Source organism: Haliotis asinina, chromosome 10, assembly GCF_037392515.1.
Source record: "Haliotis asinina isolate JCU_RB_2024 chromosome 10, JCU_Hal_asi_v2, whole genome shotgun sequence".
Taxonomy (NCBI): Eukaryota; Metazoa; Mollusca; class Gastropoda; order Lepetellida; family Haliotidae; genus Haliotis; species Haliotis asinina.
The window spans coordinates 34,882,103-34,905,827 of record NC_090289.1 but is presented as its reverse complement, the minus strand read 5'-3'; the positions used below and the strand labels follow the sequence as shown (position 1 = coordinate 34,905,827).

General features: G+C 41.1%; 1 protein-coding gene across 2 annotated transcripts in view; it reads left to right on the top strand.

Moving 5' to 3' along the window:
• Positions 1-23,725, top strand: part of LOC137298016 (uncharacterized) — a 40,352-nt gene that overhangs the window by 14,680 nt on the left and 1,947 nt on the right. Inside the window, exons 2-3 of one of the 2 annotated variants that reach the window (XM_067830046.1) lie at positions 11,248-12,359; positions 12,591-12,665. In XM_067830046.1, coding sequence (XP_067686147.1) covers positions 11,585-12,359; positions 12,591-12,643 — 828 coding nt within the window. In that variant the 5' untranslated portion in view covers positions 11,248-11,584 and the 3' untranslated portion in view covers positions 12,644-12,665. Of the gene's footprint in view, positions 1-11,247; positions 12,360-12,590; positions 12,666-23,725 lie in introns of those variants that run through there. The other variant, XM_067830045.1, reaches the window with a different exon arrangement.

The following is a 23,725-nucleotide window of genomic DNA, read 5'->3' as shown; positions in this document are numbered from 1 at the left end:
CATCTCACAGGGAGTGTCTGTATTACGTGTAACGTCCGTAAAGCCCCTGCACATAAACAAGGATTTAGGCCTACACAATACACTCGATGTCACGTCAGAGGGTACTTTGTGGGCTATTCCTGTCAGAGCGTTGTATAGAGGCATTGGCACAAGGAATGGATTCGTAAGGAAAAGACCGTTCAGATGTTTATTAACCCTTCGGTTATTGTAAAATAAACGGCTGTGATATCCCTAGAACATTGCTATAGAAGCGATGTAAAAACTTACTCATTCCTACAGGAGTGACGTCAAGGCTATAAAAAATTTAGTGTGAAATTCGTTTTTACACAATGATTCTTTCATGGATATGGTTGTTTTTCATTAATATATAAGTTGTTATTACTACCGAAAATAATGAAAGCTTTGACATAGCGTACAACTGAGTTGATATTCTGAACAAAATCCGATAAGAATCATGAATGTTTCTTTAAAATAATACTCTTGAGAAATTGAGTGTTCCGTCTTCTCAAACAAACGCCAATAAAACATTTCCCAGATATATTCCAGATTAATATTGTTTGCTCCGTATGTATTAAACCCAACGGCGCCAGCTATATTTTGTCAATATCCAAGTATATCACGTGATTGCATTACAACATTTATAAATACCTGAAGTTATTTTTCCCTGTCATGAGTAACCTTCAAACAATATTTTGAGAGCACAAGCTGACATGGCTTGTATAAATATATACACACTGTATCGCAAACGTAGAGATCACGAATATTGGGGGGTTAAATTGACATTGTGAGACAGGTTTTCGAAACAAAAATATTCAAGATCTCTAACGTTTTCGTTTAGGATATAATGTGTCAATTTGCTGACTAAAACATTTTCTGTTGTTGAAAAATGACTGTTAAATGTGTTTATATCCACTACACAATCACACATTCCTGAAATAGCTTGGGTGGTCAGGCTCGCTGACTTGGTTGACACATGTCATCGGTTCCCAATTGCGCAGATCGATGCTCATGTTGTTGATCACTGGATTGTCTGGTCCAGAGTCTGTTATTTACAGACCGCCGCCATATAGCTGGAATATTGCTGAGAGCGGCGTAAAACTAAACCCACTCACTCACTGAAATAGCTTGGAAAAAGATAATCGATGGCTGGTAGGTTTTGTGTAAATATGATAGGTTCGGTGAAGACGCGAGCAAGAAATGGCAGCCACAAGACCCCAATGTTTGAAATGTGGAAAATGTGTGCCCTTGAAACACATTGATTTACAAGGATACTATACCCATTGACCGTTGTAATTTAAACATATTTTAGTCATTGAAGAAAAGGAAACTCAATGAAGCCATCTCCCCGTATTTACAACAGGTATATTTTCATGATTTAAATCAAATATCTACAACAGAGAGAAACAGAGAACATTCACACGAGAGATTATTATGAGTATTATGACGATGTTTTGTGATTTGTCAATTTAGCCAACCCATATAAACTATTTTGAAATTGGCTGTACACAAGTACATTTCATTTTCCGATATATTCCCTTATTTTCTATGAGAAAACAAACATGCAACGACATCAACTGAAAGGTATACATTTTTTCTCACTAAATATTCAGTACAACTATGTAATCTGAGAAAACCCCTTAATAATTATGAATAGTTTTTGAAAAAATACTCTTGTGAAATTGTGTGTTCTCAAACAAAACGGCAATAAATCATATCCCAGATGTACACAAGATCCATATTCTTGTTCCATATGTATCACGCCCAACGACGCGTATTTTCATTGTCAATATCCAAGTATATCACGTCATTATATTACGACATTTACAAATACCCTTCACATGCCATTATTGATAAATTTACTGCATTACGAAACAATTACCAGTAGTTGAAGAGCATTCCAAGGTAATACTCCCTATTTTCAAGGAAGGATATATTTATATTACACACATCTAACATCAGTGTTGCGACTATATCAGTTGTATGATCCCTATGGAGTTGAGATGTTCTGTTGAGACTGACCTCGAATGTTCGAGGGGAAAATACCAGCGCGTTGAACATGTACTAGTTCCGTGGATTTGTGCGCTATATAAATATCCTATGATAATAATAATGAAAAATTATATCAACAGAACAAATGTGACGAGACCAAGAGAGCAGCCCTTATATCGCGACAAGCAGCTAGGCTTTCCTCAAAATGGCGGGGACGGTGGTCGAGTAGTTACAGCGTCCGCTCGACACGCCCAACGCCCGGGTTCGATTCTCACATGGAAGATTTTCTTTCCTTTTTTTTCAATATTTCAGACCATATGACCTATAGAACAGTTACCTAGAAACAGATACCTCCATATGATCTCAGCCGTGTACAAAGATGAACAGCAAATAAATCGCATGTTAAACTCAAGAAATATCTTGACAATATATCAATATAATGTTCAATATTGTCAAAAAAAGATTTATGGTAACGGTCCCATGTACATATATATCCACGTGCCTGTGCAATGTAAAAATATAACAACACAAATGTACTGTGACTCACATAACCTGAAAAACTGAATAAACTTTGGAAAGATTCCCACAAGGATTCAGTATGTGCAGTCCATTTTTTGTGCCGTGCCGTGACATTGCTGGAATATTGTTAAAAGCGACGTAAAACCAAACTCACTCACTCACTCAAGGTGGTCGTTACTGCCCCGTCGTACAAGTAGATTTTCTGGTTATATGTAACATGTCTTACTGTCTCCCTCCAGAACACAAATAACAAAACAATAAATGCATAGATACTAGATTCAACTACCATTCCAATTTGGTTCCCATCTCCTTTTCTCCAGCAACCTGTACCGTACTTCAAGTAGCAAGATAACGAATGAATGAGTATGTTTATTTAGGCAACTGTTAGCAGTATTCCAGCAACATTCAGCGGTGGACACCAGAAATGGGCTTCACGCATTGTACCCATGCGAGGAATCGAACCCGGGTCGATTACGAGCGAACGCTTTTTCCACTAGGCTGCCCCCTGCGGGGCATTATAGAAGTTGGGAAGTACACTATAGAAAATCACTTCTTTATTTCATAAATGCGACCTTTCCATGCAGATTCTTGTACCTCTGTCAAAGCAGGAATGTAACATGAAGTTGAGTTTTAATATACTGATTGTAACAATGAACACAACATAACTAACATGATTAACTAGTCGGTGAGCTGATAAACCCAGTGAGTTGACAAAGGGAAGCCAGAGATGTACAAATGAAAGTGGTGGTTTTAAACGAGGAGATGTAACGTATGTACAGCCCTTGGTGGATCGAGAGAATGTAATATCCTTGACCTCGGTTGATGGTGGGCTTTTGGGTTTTGATGTGAATGGTTGCGGTGAGTTTGCCTTTGGTGAAGCCCGTTTGGTTGTTGGCAAAAATGATAATGTCAGTTGATGGTGGGCTTTTGGGCTTTGATGTGAATGGCTTCGGTGAGTTTACCTTTCGTGAAGCCCGTTTGGTTGTTGGCAAAAATGATGATGTCAGTCCAGCTTGTACGGTGATTAGGGTTAGCCTGGATGTGATCAGAACGGCTGAGCCGCTGTTGGAATTAGAGAGGAAATCTTTGTGACTAGATCGACATCTTTCAACTGTATAGCTCTGTCCACAATCACAAGTTGTCTTGTAAATGACACATTTTAGGTTGTTGTGATTACATGAGATACCGGAAGGGTCCTTAATACTCCAGATTTCCTTTCGACGATGACCCTTTTATAACCTTAAACAGACTATTATTCAGGGAAATGTGTCTGAACAATGCGGCGTGCATTGCTTAGTTGTGGTTCGTCAAAAACTGATTTTTCATCTTTGTACACCTTTATCCCACGCGACAAACTTAATGTGAAACTTAGAAAACAGTATTGAATAAAGGCCATTTGTTACCCCACGAACAGGTGCTTACAATAATGACGGATAAACAGCGTGATTTTGTTACCAACGTCAACCCCTGAGGACATATCCATAGAACCCTTCACAACCCTTGAAGATCCGGGTTAGAATTACGTAACCCGTGTCTGTCGTAAGAGACCGTTAACGGGTGGTCAGGCTCGCTGACTTGGTTGACACATTTCATCTGTTCCCAATTGTGCAGATAGATGCTCATGTTGTTGATCACTGGGTTACCTGGTCCAGACTCGATTATTTTCAGACCGCTGCCATATAGCTGGAATATTGCTGAGTGAAGCGTAAAACTAAACTCACTCACTCACCCATAGATATACACGTAGTTGCCCGTCAATGTTTATAGTCTCGGGGCAGTTTATCAACAGTAAACGCAAAAGGTATCTGAAGTTTACTGAGAAAACATATGATTGGCATCAAACCCAGACTAACACGCTAAAGAGAACCCTCAATGAGAATTTGGTAGAGCTTTCTTCATGTCCAGTTGACACTCTCAGTGACAAGTTAACGTCAATCCTGTTTACCTGTTTTGACGTTCATTGGTCGCTAAAATGGGAATGGTAATGGTAATGGATCTTTTGTAAGGTCAGATTGACCTAAATGCGAGCCCTGGTTACGACAAACATTTCAAGGAGAGAAATACTTCGTGTTTGGATATTCAACATTTGTATTGAGAATTTAATGAACGGAGATTTCCCTGAAACCGACGGAACAGAGTGCAGCACTCTATCCTGCACTTTTTCCCTGGAAATGTAATTCCTTTGCTTTGTAAACGTCATTCCATTACTCCATATGATGGCAGTTTTGATGACAAGTCGTACATATTTGTCAGGGACTCCTTTCAGAAAGCACTAAGGTGATCGTAAGTCACTAAGGTAACCTTTGCGCAAAGGTAAATTATACGAATTAAGTTAAACTTAGTTAAGATTGGTTCCTGAAAGGAGCCCCAGATTTCTGAAGGAGTTTGTTAAGGAAGCGAAGCATTTTTTTCAAGCGAAAGGAAATATTGTTTTCGCTTCGATAGTGTACATCGGTATCAGTGTTAAGTATAATTGTTATGTTAACTTTTCACCGCTTTATCCCCTGCGGGCCTGAGAACTTGCTCTATGGATACATTTCCATGGCAGAACATATTTGAGATATGTCATTCTTCGTCAATATGCTTGCATTCTATTCCTAACATGGGTACAATGTGTCAGTCCCTGGAGTACTCGTAGCATACTGAGTAACCAAGCAATAAACACCCACTACCTCACTCATTCACACATGACCCGGGTTTGATTTCCCATATGGGCACAATCTGTTAAGCCGATTTTAACGCTGCTAAAAGCGGCGCAAAGCCACACTCACTCACTCATTCGACTCACACAACGCAAATGTATTGTAGTGTCGATATAAATATACATATGAGACATAGATTATAGGAATTTTTTAAAAATTGAATATGAAAAGAAGGAAGCTTTCATTATTTGGTTTTTTATTTTACAAAAACGGCCGGCATTCTCTTCTCTTAATACCTTTGCAATTATCATCCTACAAACTTGTATTGATCAAGTCGGTTACAATATTGAAGGCGAGTGAGTTTCAGCCATATTATCACCACTCTAAACAAAGGTCCGACTTTCTTGGTGAGACTGGAATCAATGTTCTCGTGCTCCACGTGTAACTATGGCACCAGAGCCTTCATTGTTTACACGCTAGTGATAAGAACCAGCGATAAAGTGTATTTGTCAAATATTTGGTCTGTAAACGGAGGAATGTAGTTCATTTCAAGGTCAACATTGATTCCAGGGCTCATTGTATTTCTCATACATGTACGTCTTTACATAGCGCGCTGCAAGCCATTTGCTTCGTGTAAGCCCAATAAGCTGCAAAGCTTTTGTAGATACTAATCTGATTTGTCCAACCTTCATAGCAAACATCATGTGTAAGCCCTTGGCATTTTTTTATAATGGTAGCTACGCCCCTGTTTAGCAGCAGCTCACCAGTGCTGATGGATTTCACCATGAAATTACACGTGAGAGATCTACGTCACTTCGGGTATATGAGTGAATGACTTTTGTTTTATGCCGCTTTTAGTAATATTCCGGCAAACATCACAGCGATGGACGCTAGAAATGGGCGTCATACACTGTACGCACATGGTGATTCGACTCCCGGGTCTTTCTCGTGATGAGACCCGTGAAGGCCCAGGGTAGAATAGGCCTTCAGCAACCAATGTTTGCCATAAAAGGCGACTATGCGGGTCGTGAGAGGCGGCTAACGGGATCGGGTGGTCAGGCTCGGTGACTTGGTTGACACATGTCATCGGTTCCCAATTGCGCAGATCGATGCTCATGTTGTTGATCACTGGATTGTCTTGTCCAGACTCGAGTATTTACAGACCGCCGCCATATAGCTGGAATACTGCTGAGAGCGGCGTAAAACTAAACTCACTCACTCACTCACTCACTTTGTCGCGATGAACGAATGCTTTCACCCCAAGGCGCCCCTGCGTCAGACATTACTTGTATTCTTTTTAATTGAACCCCACTCACTCACTCAGTTTAAGATCACAAGTTTGTACTGAAATAGATTTTTCACCTTGAAGGATTCGTGAATATTTTACACTCATAATTTTTTCCCGCGATAATATCAAACGGAGACCTTGAAATCATATTATGGCACTGTCACCTGTCCCAAACTGAAGGATGAGTAAGTGTTTCGGATATACAACAGCTTTTAACTTTATGGTGCAGATCTCAGGCTTTTTTTACCACTTGTGAAACGGGGAGGGTGCTGCCAAGCCTAAAAACACTATCGGGATGAACCGGGTTCGAATCCTAGGTTTCTTGGACTCAACTCAACCCAGCGAACCGCTGAGGTGTCCGCGTGGACGTAGATACAAGTGACAGGAATGGCGTAGGCTGTGATGTTGCCAGCTGTCTCTATGGTCAAGTCGAAAGAGCAACTTTTCGGTGGTTCTATCTTCATCTGCGCCCAAACAAGAGGCTAAAAGACAAGTACTTGTTGTTACCTTGCCTTGCCATTAAAGGTATAGAAGCATGACTAGGTGACTTCCGCAGATGTCTGAGAGGGGTATTCCTGTCACACTGCGGTATGTTATGTCACTGTAGGCCAACATAACCGGTATCAGTCTGGACAGACACGCACACACACACGGTAAGGAAAAAAGGAACACTTGTACTTTAAGGTGTTCCCTTATTTGTTTCCATGAATATATAAGCGCAAACCTTGAACGCCAAATCGAAACCATTTCATCACTGACTGAGGATGGCGAGTCAGGAACAGATGACACAGAATAAGCGGATGTTGACAATGCCAGGATACACAGTGACCCCCTTACCTTGTCTGTACTCGAATCTGGCCGGCACCTGTAATATATACTCTTAAAAAATGTAGGGAATAATGAACTTTAAATTTGGATAGGAAGTGTGAACGTTAACAAACGTGTCAAGGACAGAATTCTTATTAACGCACCACCATTTCCCTCTATTACCACCCCGAAACACAACGCATGATATACACGTGCACAACGCAGTAGCCCCATACACGTGCATGGGGTCCCATTCATGATTTTGACTTTTTCAAGAAGATCGAGGAATCACTTAGAACATTGATTTTGACACTCATCTTGCATCAAACATCTGTTAGTGTTTGTTTCTAGTCGTTTGTTTTAAAATGAAAATACATATATACATGCAGATTACATGCCGTACACCAATCATCTTTCAAAAGCGACTACGTTCCAAATACCTATGGTTGTAAGGAAGTGCAAATGGTGATGCACTCTCAAAACATTCAGTAATATCATATCAACACTGATTGACTCCGATAAATCTCCTAAATATTTTTAATCATTAATAAAAAATGAAGATCCCCTATAGAGTATACAATAAAATACCAAGATCAACAATGACTTCTCGATCCCATGTCATAGTGCCCCTATTTTCTAGACATCAGACTTTAATTAATATTCAGTACACTGTCCGAGACAGCTACACGATATATTTGCAAAATCGATAACAGACGTCATGCCTCAAAACAATTTCAACACACCAGTCGCTGTCTATAACATAACGATGCAAAACAATTCCATACCAGAGAAAAAACTGCCCTATATTCCTAAAATAATATTAATTTAAACAACATGACAAAGCAACATGTGGTTGATGGGAATACATGCTGTTTAATCGATAATTCTTGCATAAAAATATAATATTTATGTACATACTTATTGACTTAATGTGCTTTAACTTAAAGCATAGTCGTCTAGTTATGGAGTTAACATCTGAGCTGTGTTCTGTCGACCCAGATTATACGCCTTGCATTGACTAATGCTGTTGGCAAATCGATGTTTCAGTCTCTTTCAACAACCCGCTTCCTTCCTGAGTTGCGACGTCCGTTACTTCATCGATATCGTGCCCGTGATGTCGCGTGATACAACATCTAGAAGTTTAAGGTTTCAATGTGATACACAACAACACGTTCCTGTGTTACTGTACATTATGGCATAGTCGGATATGTTACTTTTTAGGATATTGATCTTACGGTTGAATATTCCAACCATAAAGTTACGCTTGGCAGCAGTAACAGTTCATCTATTTTAATGATCTAGTTATTATTAAAACCGTGTGCCCCATGGGATTAAACATACCTTGATGTTAAACAATACCCTGTAAAGATTCACGCGTTTATTAGTCGATTTCCCTTGTAATGGGATAGTTCTCATTCTAGAGGCAGCTATCGAGCAAGTTCTGTAGGCTGGAAGACCTAAATTACCACGTGGCCTACATACTTTGCTGTGGAGTTCTCATTTTATAACTGTTGGCGATGGTGTTGATGTTGGTGTTAGTATTGGTGATGGTCTACAATATAGTGTAGATCAAGAGCCCCTATTTTTGATCTCATACAAAAAGAAATATATATATAAAAACAAACTATAATAGTTCGAACCACGTCTCTTCCAGATTATTCCTTTATCCCTCCCTTCCCATTGTCCTTCCTTCCTCATGCCTATCCCCGCGACCCTGAGACCCCGCGACCCCGCGACGTTGAAATGCTCCTGCACTGAAGGAAACTGAGGTACACGATCGTGGTGTCTTCAGTTTTCCATTTCTGTGTCACATCAATATACATGGACGCATTAGCCGCAGCGATGTTCAATTTATTGATGGTACTATTCTGAAGGTCGTTGTGTTGTATGATCGATGACGCCGTATTCATGAACATGCATATAGTTAATGAAATGCGCGTAGAGGTAAAACAGAAGTACATGTGTCAAACGTGAAGTACCTGGACACGTTCTTCAAGTTTGTGTTTGTTGGTTTATGCTGCAGTCAGCAATATTCCTGTCTCTGTGGCGGTGGTCTTTAAAACAATTTAGTGATCAACAGCATGAGCATCGATTTAAGCAGTTGCCATACCATTACATGTCTGAACTAAGTCAGCGAGCCTGACCACCTGATCCCGTTAGTCGCCTCTGAGAACAAGCATGGGTTACTGAAGACCAATTCTAACCCGGACCTTCACGGATGTATAGTTTATGTAGTGAGTACGGATGTTACAAGGCTGTGTGTAGAGGATTGTAAGGCGTGTTATAAAGTATGTACATCGTAATTAATGTTATAAAGTATTGGATGATTGTTAGGAATGGTAGATAGATATGATTGTACTTATGATTGTTATAAAGTAGGTAGATGATTTTGGGGAATGGTATGAAGTATGTACATTATTGTCGGGAATGGTTTAAAATGTGTGTATATGATTATTGTGATTGTGATTATTGTGAAGTTGTGTGTAGATGATCAGGGTTATGTTATAAAATATGTGGATGGTTGTTGTGTGTAGACGATTGCAGTGATGTTATACAGTGTTTAGATGATTGTTGTGTGTTCTGATTCATAAATAATTACTCAATATTTAGTCGACGTTGATTCTGGTAGTGGTTCTTGTAGTGATATTGGTAGTGGTTCTGGTAGTGACATTGGTAGTGGTTCTGGTAGTGATTCTGGTAGTGGTTCTGGTAGTGGTTCTGGTAGTGACTCTGGTAGTGGTTCTGGTAGTGATTCTGGTAGTGGTTCTGGTAGTGACCCTACTGATACATGTATCTCGAAAAGTAACATTGCTGACTGTAAATCTACTTTCATGCTTTTTGGCCTAATAGCGAGGGGAAGTTCGGTATTCAGTCAACAATGCGATAGCAGTACTGCCATAGTCTATTCAACGGAATTAGCCGAGTGGATCCGAATGCAATTAAATAAAACAACAGCCAATCGGATTCAGTGTAGCAACAATGGTTGATTTCCCCAACAGATTCAACTACTGATGATGAGGGTTACGCATGCCTTGCTATTAACTATCAGCTGATTGCAAAGTTCTTTTCCTCTACCGTTACATTCAACCTTTGCACAAATTTGTATACGCATACACACATCTGAATAAATCATCTCTCTCACCTAAATTATACATGATCAATGTGGTGGGAAACATCGAGACTGATGAAAGGCTTTGACATGACAACTGTGATCAATATGTGGCCAGCAGCACCCACAGTGGAATAATAATGGACTATTATGCAATCACTAGTAAACATATGCGCATCAACCCCTGTAGACTGAAACATGAGTAGGCGATCGTTAAGACCGGTGCATGTTCCTAAGTGTTAGGCAGTGGTGTAGATGAGGGTTCAGGGTTTGATTTTTACTGCATGACACTGGGCGAATGAACATAAATTTGCAAACCTGTCCGTGGTACATGAGGTGAGTGAGTTTAGTTTTACGCCGCTTTTGGCAGTATTCCAGCAATATCACGACGGAGGACACAAGAAATGGCCTTCACACACTGTACCCAAGTGCTGAATCGAACCCGGGTCTTCGGGGTGACGAGGGAACACTTTAACCATTAGGCGATCCCATGTACCGCTCACGCTAGTAAATAAAGAAAACCCCACACGTACTGACAAGATGAGTGTGGTAGATATAGGGAGGGGGAGGAACATTGTTTGTCGGGAAACTGAAAGTTCTATTATCTAGATGAACGTACTAGCATGATGGTCTACAGTTTATCTAGATCAACAGACCCTATTTCCGATCTCAAATGAAAAGAAAATACAAATAAAAACAAACTATAATAGTGAGTTCTCTCCCTTCCCTCCATCCTTCCATCCTCATGCCTACTCCCCACCCCGCTTTCAACGACAGATTAACCGAGGACATTGTATTGCAACAAGAGTGATGTTTTAGAATTTATAGCGATTTAACGATCATAAAGGCTTGAAGATACATACATGTTCTCGTGCGTTTATGTCTTTCTACAGGCGGCAAACCGGAACAAAGCTTGAGAAATAACACCCTGAGAGGAAGAAGAAATATATGGACTGTCTCAACCCAAGTTGCAAGTTATACATAAAATCTCATAGTGATTTAAATGTCAGTGTGTGTAAATATCAATCTCAACACATCCTCTGATGTCTTGAATGATGGCGTTCCGGTGTACATGCTCCACATGTTTGACCTAGGCCGAATCTATGACAACGGAGTTCACGAAGACAAGTGTGAACCTGAATGATGTCCATACAAATTCACCACCAGGAGAACCATAACCAACAGATGATGTACGAGTTGGAATAATGTGGTCACAGGCTTGTCAGGGACATGACCAACTTCAGCAGCAAGGCATTTGGCACAACGACGACGACGACAAGCGAGACTGTCTCCCAGTCCCATGAAACCAGCCAAGGTCTCGCAGGGAAACTACTCTGGGTCCCTGGGGTTTTAATGGGTGTTGCTATGATGGTGTTTCTCGCTGTCTCGTTTTACAGATACCATATGCGCTTCCGCCGGAAACGGAAGTTGGCCATGGAGTATATGAATCTTACTCACTCCACCAAGCGACCTAGAATCGGAGCCCCATTATGCTTCACAAACCACCTACCCCTGAGTAAGTTGTGTGGTTCCTTCCCGTTAGCAACCTTAGCACCCAGTGAAGAAAATGGCGACATCCATGTCAGAATTACAAATAACGAGGCATTAGATCAAAGGGCGATAACTCAAAATGGCTTTATATATTCAAATCCTTCCTTTAACAACGATACTGGGGAAGACAGTGACCCTAACAGTTTAACAAATGCAGAGATACACAGTCCGTTTGAGAATTTAAGCACACCAACTGTCGATCATGCTGAAGTTGATCTCAGACTTTCAGAACTCTGCGAACAGTGTGCCTCCAAGGCCCTGGCCATGGATGCTGCCAATCAGTCGAACAGAACTAGTGTAACAAAGAGACAGTTTGCACCAATAGACGATTTTACGGAACATCGACCGACATTTAACGTCGGGGATGACTTTGAAATGATGGATGCTTTCCATGGACCGCCGCGGGAACGACGGCGAATGTCCGAGGACGCCAACCGCAGCAGACGCCCAAAAGGTCAGTTGTTTCCTTATTCTTATTCCTTATTAAGTTATCTTTTGAGTCGTTTCGTTGTAGGGTAAACACCACAGAGTCGTGTCCGCATCCCTTTCAAGTCTCCCTTGGGGTCCCTTGGACAGGGGAACATCTCTGGCATCTGTACATTTTAAATGATGTTATAGCTAACTGCCAGGCTGCCAGGGGCAGTTCCACGATGCTTATATTGACCTTCTTGATGCCTTTCCTCAGGTACAGTGGTCTTGTGTCCCGTCTGTTTCGCTGGAAAGATCCATCACCTGTGAATATGGATTTATTTGTGCTGGCAACTGTGTTGATGTAACTAGTTACTACCAGAGCATTTTCAGCTTGATGTGATTAATATACTAACCAGCATTATAACACGCTTAATGGATTTGATTAGGAGGACCAAGACGTTGATATCGCCATAACTGTTGCATTCTTAATTATGCCTAGTATATTGCTGCGCTGGAGGCCTATATATAATTCTCCGGTATCATTTCATTTATAAAAAAAAAAGAACTTTTTTCAACAGAGCATTGGACCAAGCCTGAGCCTTAGATTCAGGCTGTATACACATTTTAACACTGTCATAAAAGTATATCTATAGTGTTCCAAAATAGAAACGTAGAATTGTCATAACACGAAGGTCACGACAGAGATTTTAGCAGTTAACGTGTGCTTTGTTTACTCGCCTGACTTCGATGGGCTGTCTGATGCAATGACATTGTTGCGTTTGATTATATTGTGTCTAACTAAATACACAGAACAGGCCAGGAGCATTAGACATGACACTGGAAAAAATAGTAGAAAGCTGAATTATTGCATTGTGCTAAGTACAAATCTCTACCTTGTGGCATTTTCAATATGGCCGCCAATTTCAATAGCTTAATTTGGTTACTGTGGTAATTTTGTCATCTGTTACAAGATTCGAAGAATTCGAATATGCTAGTGTTTTAGTGTATGCGTGTTAAGACAACTAATGAAATTTTGCAATCATTTGCTATTTAGAACTTTTAATCCAAATTATTATCATGCAACACTTAGAATGACTGTTATTGTGACCGCGCACGCAATAACATGATCCATTGAACGAAAAATTGTCTAATTATTCCTTGGAATGGTCTACCTAATTTAACTACAAGGCGTATTGTTTTAATACTATGCCTACTAACACTTTGTAATGTCTGAATAACACGATTGTGCATATTACTACTAATACACTAAACACGTTTCTTGTGTTAGTTATCAATTACGTTACCATGACAACTGTTCATAAATGTCAGTAGGAATAGAGTTCAGTAACTGGGCTTATTGTTTCCTTGAATATTTTATGACACTTCGGTAAATAGTTTAAACATACAACTACGCGAGGTCATTTGAACAATATACGTCGCTATTGATTGTTAATAGATCACCACGTGTTGTGCAATTCGATTATATAATGTGCTCAAATATGTAATGCCATGTTCGTATTATTGAGCGTTTGTCTTTTTTTTTTTTTATAAATGTCACTCTGCTCTTAACGTATCTGTATTGAATTGCCTTTGTCAACATGTCTATCACGTTGAACATTTGGAGGCGTCATGTGTCACGTACGCTTAAGGAACTATAATGAAAACCTGGGCGTGTGGTAGCCTAGTTACTTAAAATGTTCACTTGTCAGGCCGAATGCTCGTGTTCAGTTCCCCAGACAAGTACAATGTTTGATTAGAATATCTGGTATCATCCCAGTAATACTGACCAGAGAAGATCCGGGTTAGAATTGATCTTCAGTAACCCATGTTTGTCGTAAGAGGCGACTTACGGGATCAGGTAGTAAGGCTCACTGACTTGGTTGACACAGGTCATCGTATTCCAAATGGGTAGATCGATGTTCATGACGGTGACCATTGGATTGTCTGTCCTAGACTCAATTATTTACAGACCACCACTATTTTGACTCTTTGAGAGGCGTTTAGAAGTTGGGGCAGTAAGAAAGGATGACTATATATGGATGAACAACTTCTTTGTTACTATGACAACGACGTTTTTGTGTAAGTTCTGGCACTTATCAAGCAAGTGATGAAGCGATACAGAAGCTGTTCATCCATATACTGCCAGCCTACATATAGCTTGAATATTTCTGAGTGCGGCATAAAACATAACTCACTCAAAATAATATTCCTAGTATATTGCTTAAAGCGTCCTAAAGCCATATTCACTCACTAACAAAGACCGACTAATAGGCCAGTGTTTAACACGTAATACATTTTACCTTGACTATCTTTCGCGGTGCATCCGGCTTGATATCACCCTAGTTTTGAACAGCAGTAGCAAAAGTTCGTCTTGCATCTTAAACACGCTTAATTTTCAATAGGAAAAGTTTTCATCGTTTTAATTTTATTTTTTAAATAGACTTGTTTATGTCAAGTATATATCTAAATAGAACATGAGATTATGCCTATAAAAAGTTAAGTGGGATATATAGATTTATCGTTCATTGTCTCCAATTAAAGAGCATCATACATTCCGTACGAACTGTTTCATCTTGGTAACTCCTGAGCTGGTACAGAACGTTTGACATTCAAGGGAGATAACCACAGCTGACTTGTCCTCATTTTGGATCAATGGCGTCTTGGCTCGTTTTACTGCAGCTGTCTTTGAGAGGCTCTCGGATAAGAATGTCATCATCTGTTTGAGTGTTTATTGTCTCTTAAGTGCTGTTCCGAAACATATATGGAGTCAATAAATGTTCTTGATCACTGAAAACGACTGGAGTTAAGACTGCAGCTTTTTAAAGCTGACTGACAGCCATGTACTGAGCTCACCTGGTGTGTTTCATTCTATTTTTCGAGGTTAGAACTTCTAAAAGAGTTTCTCCCTCGTCGTTTCCTTATGGGTGATTTTCACGCGATTTTCAAAACGGTTTATGTAATGAGAGGCAATAAAACGCTTATCAGGAATAAATGTCAGATATGTTTCTTATTTGTCCAAACTTTACAAACGACGGCACGGGAAACGGCATGCTGATGACTTGCTGACACACAGGCACATTGTAGCACAAATGGGGTTGCGCACCATAGAGAATATGACAAGTCTACTTATATGCGAGCGAAGCGAGCTCGCATGTGAGAAAACTGGTCATTTTCGCTATGCTGCGCAACCCATTTGCGCCATTCGTAACTACTCGCCTCTTTCCGTAACCTGCAAGAATGCCGGAATGACCCGAGTAATTACGAATGCCATTTGCGCTACAGTTTGAATGCCATTTGCACCACAGTACTGTGGTGTTTACGGAGGAGTACGGATGCAACAAGGTCTTTGTGAGCATCTCCAAAACAAATGGTCTAAGAACACACGACTGTCAAAGCACACATCTCAAAACCTTTTGTGTCTTCCTTGGGCATCCATGCAAGGCCGGAATTTTGCGAGGCATTGATAAACACAAAACCTGAAGCGATTCCGAAGATGAATGACGACGATGTACCGATCTTGTCTTTATGACGTCACACGAGGCGCTCCCGGACGTGGATGGTCTTAGGTACCTCCTGTTGCCCTTTGACGTTTCTGCAACCTTGAAACGGTCGTCTGGTGAACGTGACATCTAGCTATGTCTGGCCTTCTTGCAGCATTCCAATCGCTTGGTTCCTTTGGGCGTTGGTCAACCGTGGCATCGTGAAATGTGAATGATAGCCGTTTCTCAACCTGTGCTTTTATAGGAGCTGAGTGTGCACATTGCACATGCACCATGGTTTTCTGTTCATCAACTTTTCCGTAACCTACAGAGCTTGACCAAGCGGCAGAAGAAGCCATTCTCGTACAGCTTCGAATAAGTAGGACGTCAGATCCGTACTCATTCGTCAGCACTCGCCCCCTTCCGTAATCTCTCGCTATTCGGCTTGTCCCGGAATTGGTCACGAATGGAATGTCTTCAGATGAGGCCATCGACTTGATATCAGAGTGTTTCCAGACAGAAAGGGAGATGAAAATTTGCAGGACACAATTACATGACATGTTTTGTTGAGAAACATGTTTTTCACGTCTCGTAATTTGACAAAACCGACAGACACATAAAGAACTGCATTAGAGCACGATATCCCCTGCGCATGCACTTACTGAATTTCCCGTTAAAATGTCTAATGTTTCACGACATTAACGGAGGATCCCAACCGAGGTAATGTATGGAAATGGAGAACTCGGAGTAACGAGTTGCTGTTAACAGGCCGTTTTATTTACAAGAGGAGATGGTTCTTACGACCACCATCTGTCGCTATAGGAGCTGTAACTTTCTTGTTTAACGCCGAACTCGGTAATATTCCAGCTATATAGATGAGAGACTGGACCAGACAATCCAGTGGTCAACGTCATGTGCATCGATACGATGGGATACGATGACATGCGCAAACCAAGTCAACGTCCCTGACCACCCGATCCCATCATTCGTCTCTAACGACAAGCATGGGTTGCTGCAGAACAAGTCTTAACACGGATCTACACGCTGCCATTGGAACGAGTTCGTGCAGGAAGGGGATGTCTGGCTTTACAATAACATGTTGCATTTTGACATACCATTGTAATGAATGAACAGTCTATATTGATTACGTTTAATGTTTAAGTTTTTCTGGCATAGAAACCATGAACACTCCTGGGTTTTACTTTTCTGGGGTGCGTGACGCTGCCATCACTGACATTCCTGAAATGCTAGTATGTTGACGTAACAGATTAGCTCCATAGTTATATCCAGTCCTTCTTCACTCAATCTTACTTCTATCGTTGAAAGACAGCCATAACATTACTATGGGTGTGTGAAGATAGTTTGGAAACAAAACATACCCCCAAAATGTTAGGGTTTGTCTTTCTGGTACACGAATTGGCGATGCAGCATTCAGTACCCAGCGTATCTGACGAGATCCTTGCGTCTCCAAAAAAGTGACAACAATAACACTAATCAGGAATGACAAAAACCCGTTTAACTCTTGTAAGAACTCTACGTTTATTTTCAAAAGCATCAAGTCTTCATAAATACTTCAATAGTGATTTACGTTACGGTACATGACACAGAGACATGACAGCATGTATAGGGTGCAGCGTTAAGGCAGGGATCCATAGAAGGCAGTGTGCCTCTTGAGCTCTGACGTTTAGATTGAAATACTGGACTGGTGAAGTTTCTTGGGGCATCCAGACCATCCGCACCTTCGTGATCTGAATGAATTTGGAAAATATTTAACGCTTGAGTTTGTAATATTCTAGGAGACTGGGAAAGCGAGTCTGAGGCAAAGTACTGCTTGATATTATGATTCACGTCAACGCTAAGGAATATTCAGCCTTGATAATGTGTCAGATCAGATTCCACTGGCATTTATGTTACCATGGTGCTGTAGACACTGACCTATACGTAAATGTTATGTATCTATGTTTACGGTTTCCCACCGGGGTCACCAGAAATGAGCTTCAAACACTGTACCCATGCAACGAGCCAGTGTCTCGGTGGCCAAGGAACGCGTTCACCACTAGGCCATTCCGGAGTCCATGACATGTACAGTTCACGAGTCGTAACAGGCTATGTGTAAGTGGTTATAAGTGATGCCGATAATAAATGTCCACACGGAATAATCATAGATTTTGAAACGTGAAAGAATGGCAATACTCATATAAAGCTGTGACATTCAGGTCCAGGGTAATTATAGCAAAACATTATTGGTAACAATAAGCCCCCACCTCTCTCTCTTTCTCTTTCTCTCTCTCTTTCTCTCAACCAATATATATATATATATATATATATATAGACCAGGTGCTCTACACGCAGTGCCCTTCCACGTGACAGTAAAACACATTTCACCTGACAGCAGTCTCATCCGGTGGAATCTGGACTAACGACAACCTAACCTAAGTGATAGTAACATACGCCCTGAAATAATGATTTTACCAGTACGCAGAACGCCAGTACACTAAACTCATTAAGTGTCCTTGTACTTTACTTCAGTAATTCGCTCACCCTACTGCTGATGTATGTCATTCCATACAGATCTGATTAGTCTTGCTCTAAGGTGTTAGCCCAGGGATGTATGGCAATTCTATCCTTCAAAGATGCAAGTCTAGATAAGCGGAAGTCTGTTATCTATATTTTTAAAATTATCATTAAAACTACTAATCATTTAAACTACTAATTATTTCTTTAGAGACTTGTACAAAGCGAGGGTGGGATGCTCTGGCATATCCAGTGATCGCAGGACTGGCGTTGCTGGTGGCAACGCTCTACAACAGCATTACACGTTCGATAACACTGGACATTTAAACAATATAGTGTTCTTAAAAACCGGCTGTGAGATGTTTTGAGACTCGAGTCGAGAATGTCAGCCATTATTCCCTGTAGTGGGATTTCTTTGTTAAGGATAATGTGCGGATAACACGATTGGTTTAGCTTTCCCCTGGCATTCTCAAACCTTTTCCACCAACGGTAAGGCAGTAAACTGTCATTTCATATTTAGTTTTCCTTAAATCTAATCAGTTTCTACTAATGATATTATTGATGTGCTTGGATTGTTGGTAATAGTGTAGGTGATCGTGTTTATTTTGTTTATCGCCGCTCTCTTCAATATTCCATATATATGACGGTGGTCTGTAAATAATCGAGTCAAGACCAGCCAATATATAGTCTGACATCAGGAACATCGATTTACGTAATTGGGATGAATGACATATGTCATTAAAGCCCGAACAGCTGATCCCGTTAGACGCCTCTTGCGAGATATACGACAATCATTGATTGCTGAAGTCCATCTAATTTGTAAACCTAATAGGGTGATGGCCAGAATCCTCTAAATTCCCTAAACTAAATTCAACCTAAAACACCTGTTAGACCCGTGAAGATCCAGGGTAGAATAGGCCTTCAGCAACCCATGCTTGCCATAAAAGGCGACTATGCTTGTCGTAAGAGGCAACTAACGAGATCGGGTGGTCAGGTTCGCTGACTTGGTTGACATATGTCATCGGTTCCCATATCGATGCTCATGTTGTTGATCACTGGATTGTGTGGTCCAGACTCGATTATGTACAGACCGCCGCCATATAGCTGGAATATTGCTGAGTGCAGCATAAAACTAAAGTCACTCACTAATAAATAAATAAATAAATAAATAATTAAATAAATAAATAAATAAATAACATGTGTACTTATATATTTCCACATAGCCTGCTCTAAAATGATTACATAAGGCCGCTTAACGTCTTTAGCTCAATATATGTTGTTCTGAGAATTAATGGAGAATTAATGGCGAGGTGGGTATGCACCCTTCCGTCGTATTCCAGTTACTACTACATCAAGTGGTCCCAGCGGGGATTCAACGTTCTAACTGCGTCTGTAAGACCCGAGGCCCAGCCCCTGCATGTTTTGGTCTGTTTTTGTTTAACAATTCACAGGGACGGTGAGGTAGCCTAGTGGTTGAAGCGTCCGCTTGTCACGGTTATAACCTGGGTTTGATTCCCCGCGTGGGTACAATGTCTAGTCGTGATATTGCTGGAATATTGCTAAAAGCGGCGTAAGCCAATGCTCACTGGCAAAAACTGATATTGTGAAGATGTCACACTCACTAGTACCTGGAAGTGTTCCTCCCAACTACGATTTCTTAAGTTCTTGAGGGCCTTTTACTTACGTCCGAAGAGAGCATTTCAAGGTCAAGGACATACTGATGTTGGGCCTAAGGAAAGGTCTACATGGTCTGTTGGCAAACTATATGTATCTCTGGAGGTACCGGTGGTGGGATAGTTTAGTGGTTAAAGCGTTCGATTCTCCACGTGGGTACAATCTGTGAATATATGGTGTCCCAATTGTAATATTGCTGGAATGTTGATACAAGCTGTGTAAATCCATACTGACTCACTCACTCATTGGAAGCGATTGGGCAGTGTTGTCGACTGGCTTGACAGATGTCCTATTTTTTTCTATCCCTGCTTTTGACGACAGTCGACCTGGCTTGATTAAATACACAACGTAAATCGTGAGTATTGCTCAATGCGGAAGTAATCAAGAAACAAATGAATGGTATGTTGTTTACTATTTTGGCCAAGACGACAGCGTGAAAGTGGCGGCTTGGTCTCAGTGTAGCAATGAATATCATTCACCCCCAGATCGATATACACCATATACTGTTGTTAACGATGGGGTAGCCTTGTGGTTAACGCGTTCACTCGTCACTTTGAAGTCCTTGGTTCGAAGAAGCAAAGCTGTGTCTTAATGTCTCGTTGGTACTGCAATTTTTCTGAATGCGATTCTCCTTTAAAATCAATTCACGATTGTCTACACGCAAGAAATAACTATCCTCACGTAATCACATGTTGTTTTTAAGAGTGGCACATGTCTCAGATGTGTTCACCTATCATCCATTGATTCGCGGTGCACAAAACGTTGTTAGGTCAGCTGATAATGTCATTGGTTGAATGAAACCACAAGGGGGTTGGCAGCACTTCAAGTAAAAACCGGTTGGGTCGCTAATAGACTAAACCCAGTTAGGCCTTGAAAGAGGACTTAGTAATTGATGTAGTAAATGCTTAGAGCGAAACACACACGGCAAGTCGACCATAAAAAATGACCTGGCGCATGTTCGAGCGTTTACAGATTTAGCGCTTTATCTATACATCATCAGGGCTACTCGACAGTCACTAAGTACATTCGTCCACGTGGCTTGTACTGAAAAAAGCTGGACATGTCTTGAACTGTGGTAAAAAAATTAGGTTTAGAAACTGTCGCGCAAAAGAAAGAAAACACCAGTCTTTGTTGTGGGCTGAAAATGAAACAAGAAATGGTTGGTTGGTTTGTTGTTTAGCGTCGCTATCAGCAATATTCCAGCTATAGTCTTGTCTCCAACCGTGAAGATCCGGGTTAGAATGGGTCTTCGGCAGCCATGCTTGTCTTCACCCGTGAAGATCCAGATTAGAATGTGTCTTCGGCAACCCATGCTTGTCACCACCCGTGAAGATCCAGATTAGAATGGGTCTTCAGCAACCCACGTTTGTCACCATTATGAAGATCCAGATTAGAATGGGTCTTCAGCAACCCATGCTTGTCACCATTGTGAAGATCCAGATTAGAATGGGTCTTCAGCAACCCATGCTTGTCTCCGGGCCATCCGTGAAGATCCAGATTAGAATGTGTCTTCGACAACCCATGCTTGTCAACACCCGTGAAGATCCAGATTAGAATGGGTCTTCAGTAACCTATACTTGTCTCCACCAGTGAAGATCCCAGTTAAATGCGACTCCTGCAACCCAGGTGTATCTCCAGGCCTTGAAATGGTCTTCAGAACCGTATGAGTCTTTGGCAACCCATATAAGTCTCCTGCCGTTAAGACCAGTGTTAGAAATGGTCTTCGACAGCCGATGCTAGTCATGAGAGACTCGCCAACACGTTGGATGTATTTCATACGTCATTTGCGTAGATCGATGTTCATCAGTCACCGCACTGTGTGGACCAAACTGGATAGTTTACGTCCCGCCGTCATATTACCAGAATATCACTGGAGCACGGCGTTAAAAAACAAACAAACAATCACACGTCGTCCTTGTTTTCACAAAGCTCTCTTTAACACCCGCGTGTCTCTTACGTAAAGGAAGAATCTTCTTCCATGGCGGCTATTAAATACTAGTAACGCCTTCTCCAAGTGGGAGGCAAATAGATAGGCAGATAGCTATACAAAATTCAACTCAAGATCCACAAAACCAATACACCCGAAAGAAACGAAAGCTGAAGTAGCCATCAAACATCCATGGTTCGTAACAAACATCAAGATGAAAGGTTATGCGGAACTTGCAAACAGCCCGAATCCATTGCTCACATGTTACGGGATTGTCAAAACCATGCACCAGTAGGACACAAGAATTGGAGCTAGATACACGTAGATGTCGTAGGTGTCCTGAAGCCAAAAGATGCAAAAGCAAAGGCCGAAAGAGCTCTGCCTTATTTTCAACGTCGCACTCAGCGATAATCCAGCCATATGGCGGCGATCTACAACTAATCGAGTCTGGACAAGACAATCCAGTGATCAGCATGAGTATTGAATGACGCCGTCTGTCATCTGTTATAAGCATGGGTTGCTGAAGACCAGCTCTAATCCGGATGTTACTAGTTGCCAAAGTAATTATTTTGGTGATATTGACAGCATCTCGAAGATGAAGAAATGCAATCATAAATATACCTGAAATAGAATCTCAATACAAACAAGGCAAACAAAAAAAAACGAAAACGAAAAAGGACAAACAAACAAAGTACACAGCCATGCGCACTCAAATGAAGCCACGAATCCGTTGATATTTGACAAGATGGTGACCACATGAAAACATGACACCTAGTTGCGGGTACAGCAAAGTGCAGTAAAACTTTGACAAAGATATGTGACTGTGCGCCCCAGTCCACCCAACTGTCAATTGGGTACCTCGTAAGGATGAGAAAGCCATAATAACTGGGTGCGCCTAATGACAACAAGAGCTGCATAGTCCCCGGGGAGTTGCGATTGATAATACGATGTGCCGTTGAGACTGACATCCAAAGATCGAAATTAAAATACCATCACCCTGAACATGTACTAGTTGCGTGGATATGTGCTCTATACAAGTATACTATGATGATAATACTATTTACAAACAACAGAAATTATCAGTTTAAAATTCAGTATAGATATATGTACTCTACTCACGCGGAGGACAGGTCAGTGGTCAGTGTCACAGAGCAACAGGAAGGGCAAACCACCATAGTCACCATATCAGTGTCTCCAGTAAGCTCATGGCTAAAAGCTAGCTGATTACTCTGTGAATCCGTACATAGACCATTACTCCAGCTAGCTCATCAAAATGAACGCGATGAGATAGATATATCCTTCAAAGGCGAATCTGTAAGAATTGTCGTGCCATTTCATTTGTTTGCCATTGCGCCATGTCAACATGACATTTTCTCGCAGACAGTTGAAATGTCAATGCGATAGCTCATGGTTCTTGCTTCGACTCCTACGTGTAAGTACTGTGGTTTAGAATATTCGCCCAGATCCTCGCATGCTTTAACGAGGGTACAAGTGATGTTACAAAGTTACTCATGTTACTGTTATGTTACTGATGTAACTCGTCTATATAGTAGTGACCGGACTTGACGTGATGTTGATAATGGTGAACTCCATAGCACCAGCTGCATGAAATAACCTGAAGTATGAAAAAGGTGTCTGCCATCACTGAGATTGGGTTGATGGAGCGTCGTCGTTCCCAATGACGTGGCCGGGTCGTCATCCATGCCCACGGGGATTATACCTCTAAAGGATCGTATATTTACTAAGGTTTGTGACGGTCGTAGCGCAGTGTTTGGTTTATGTAGCGGGACTTCAAATTATTTAAAGCCCGGCATA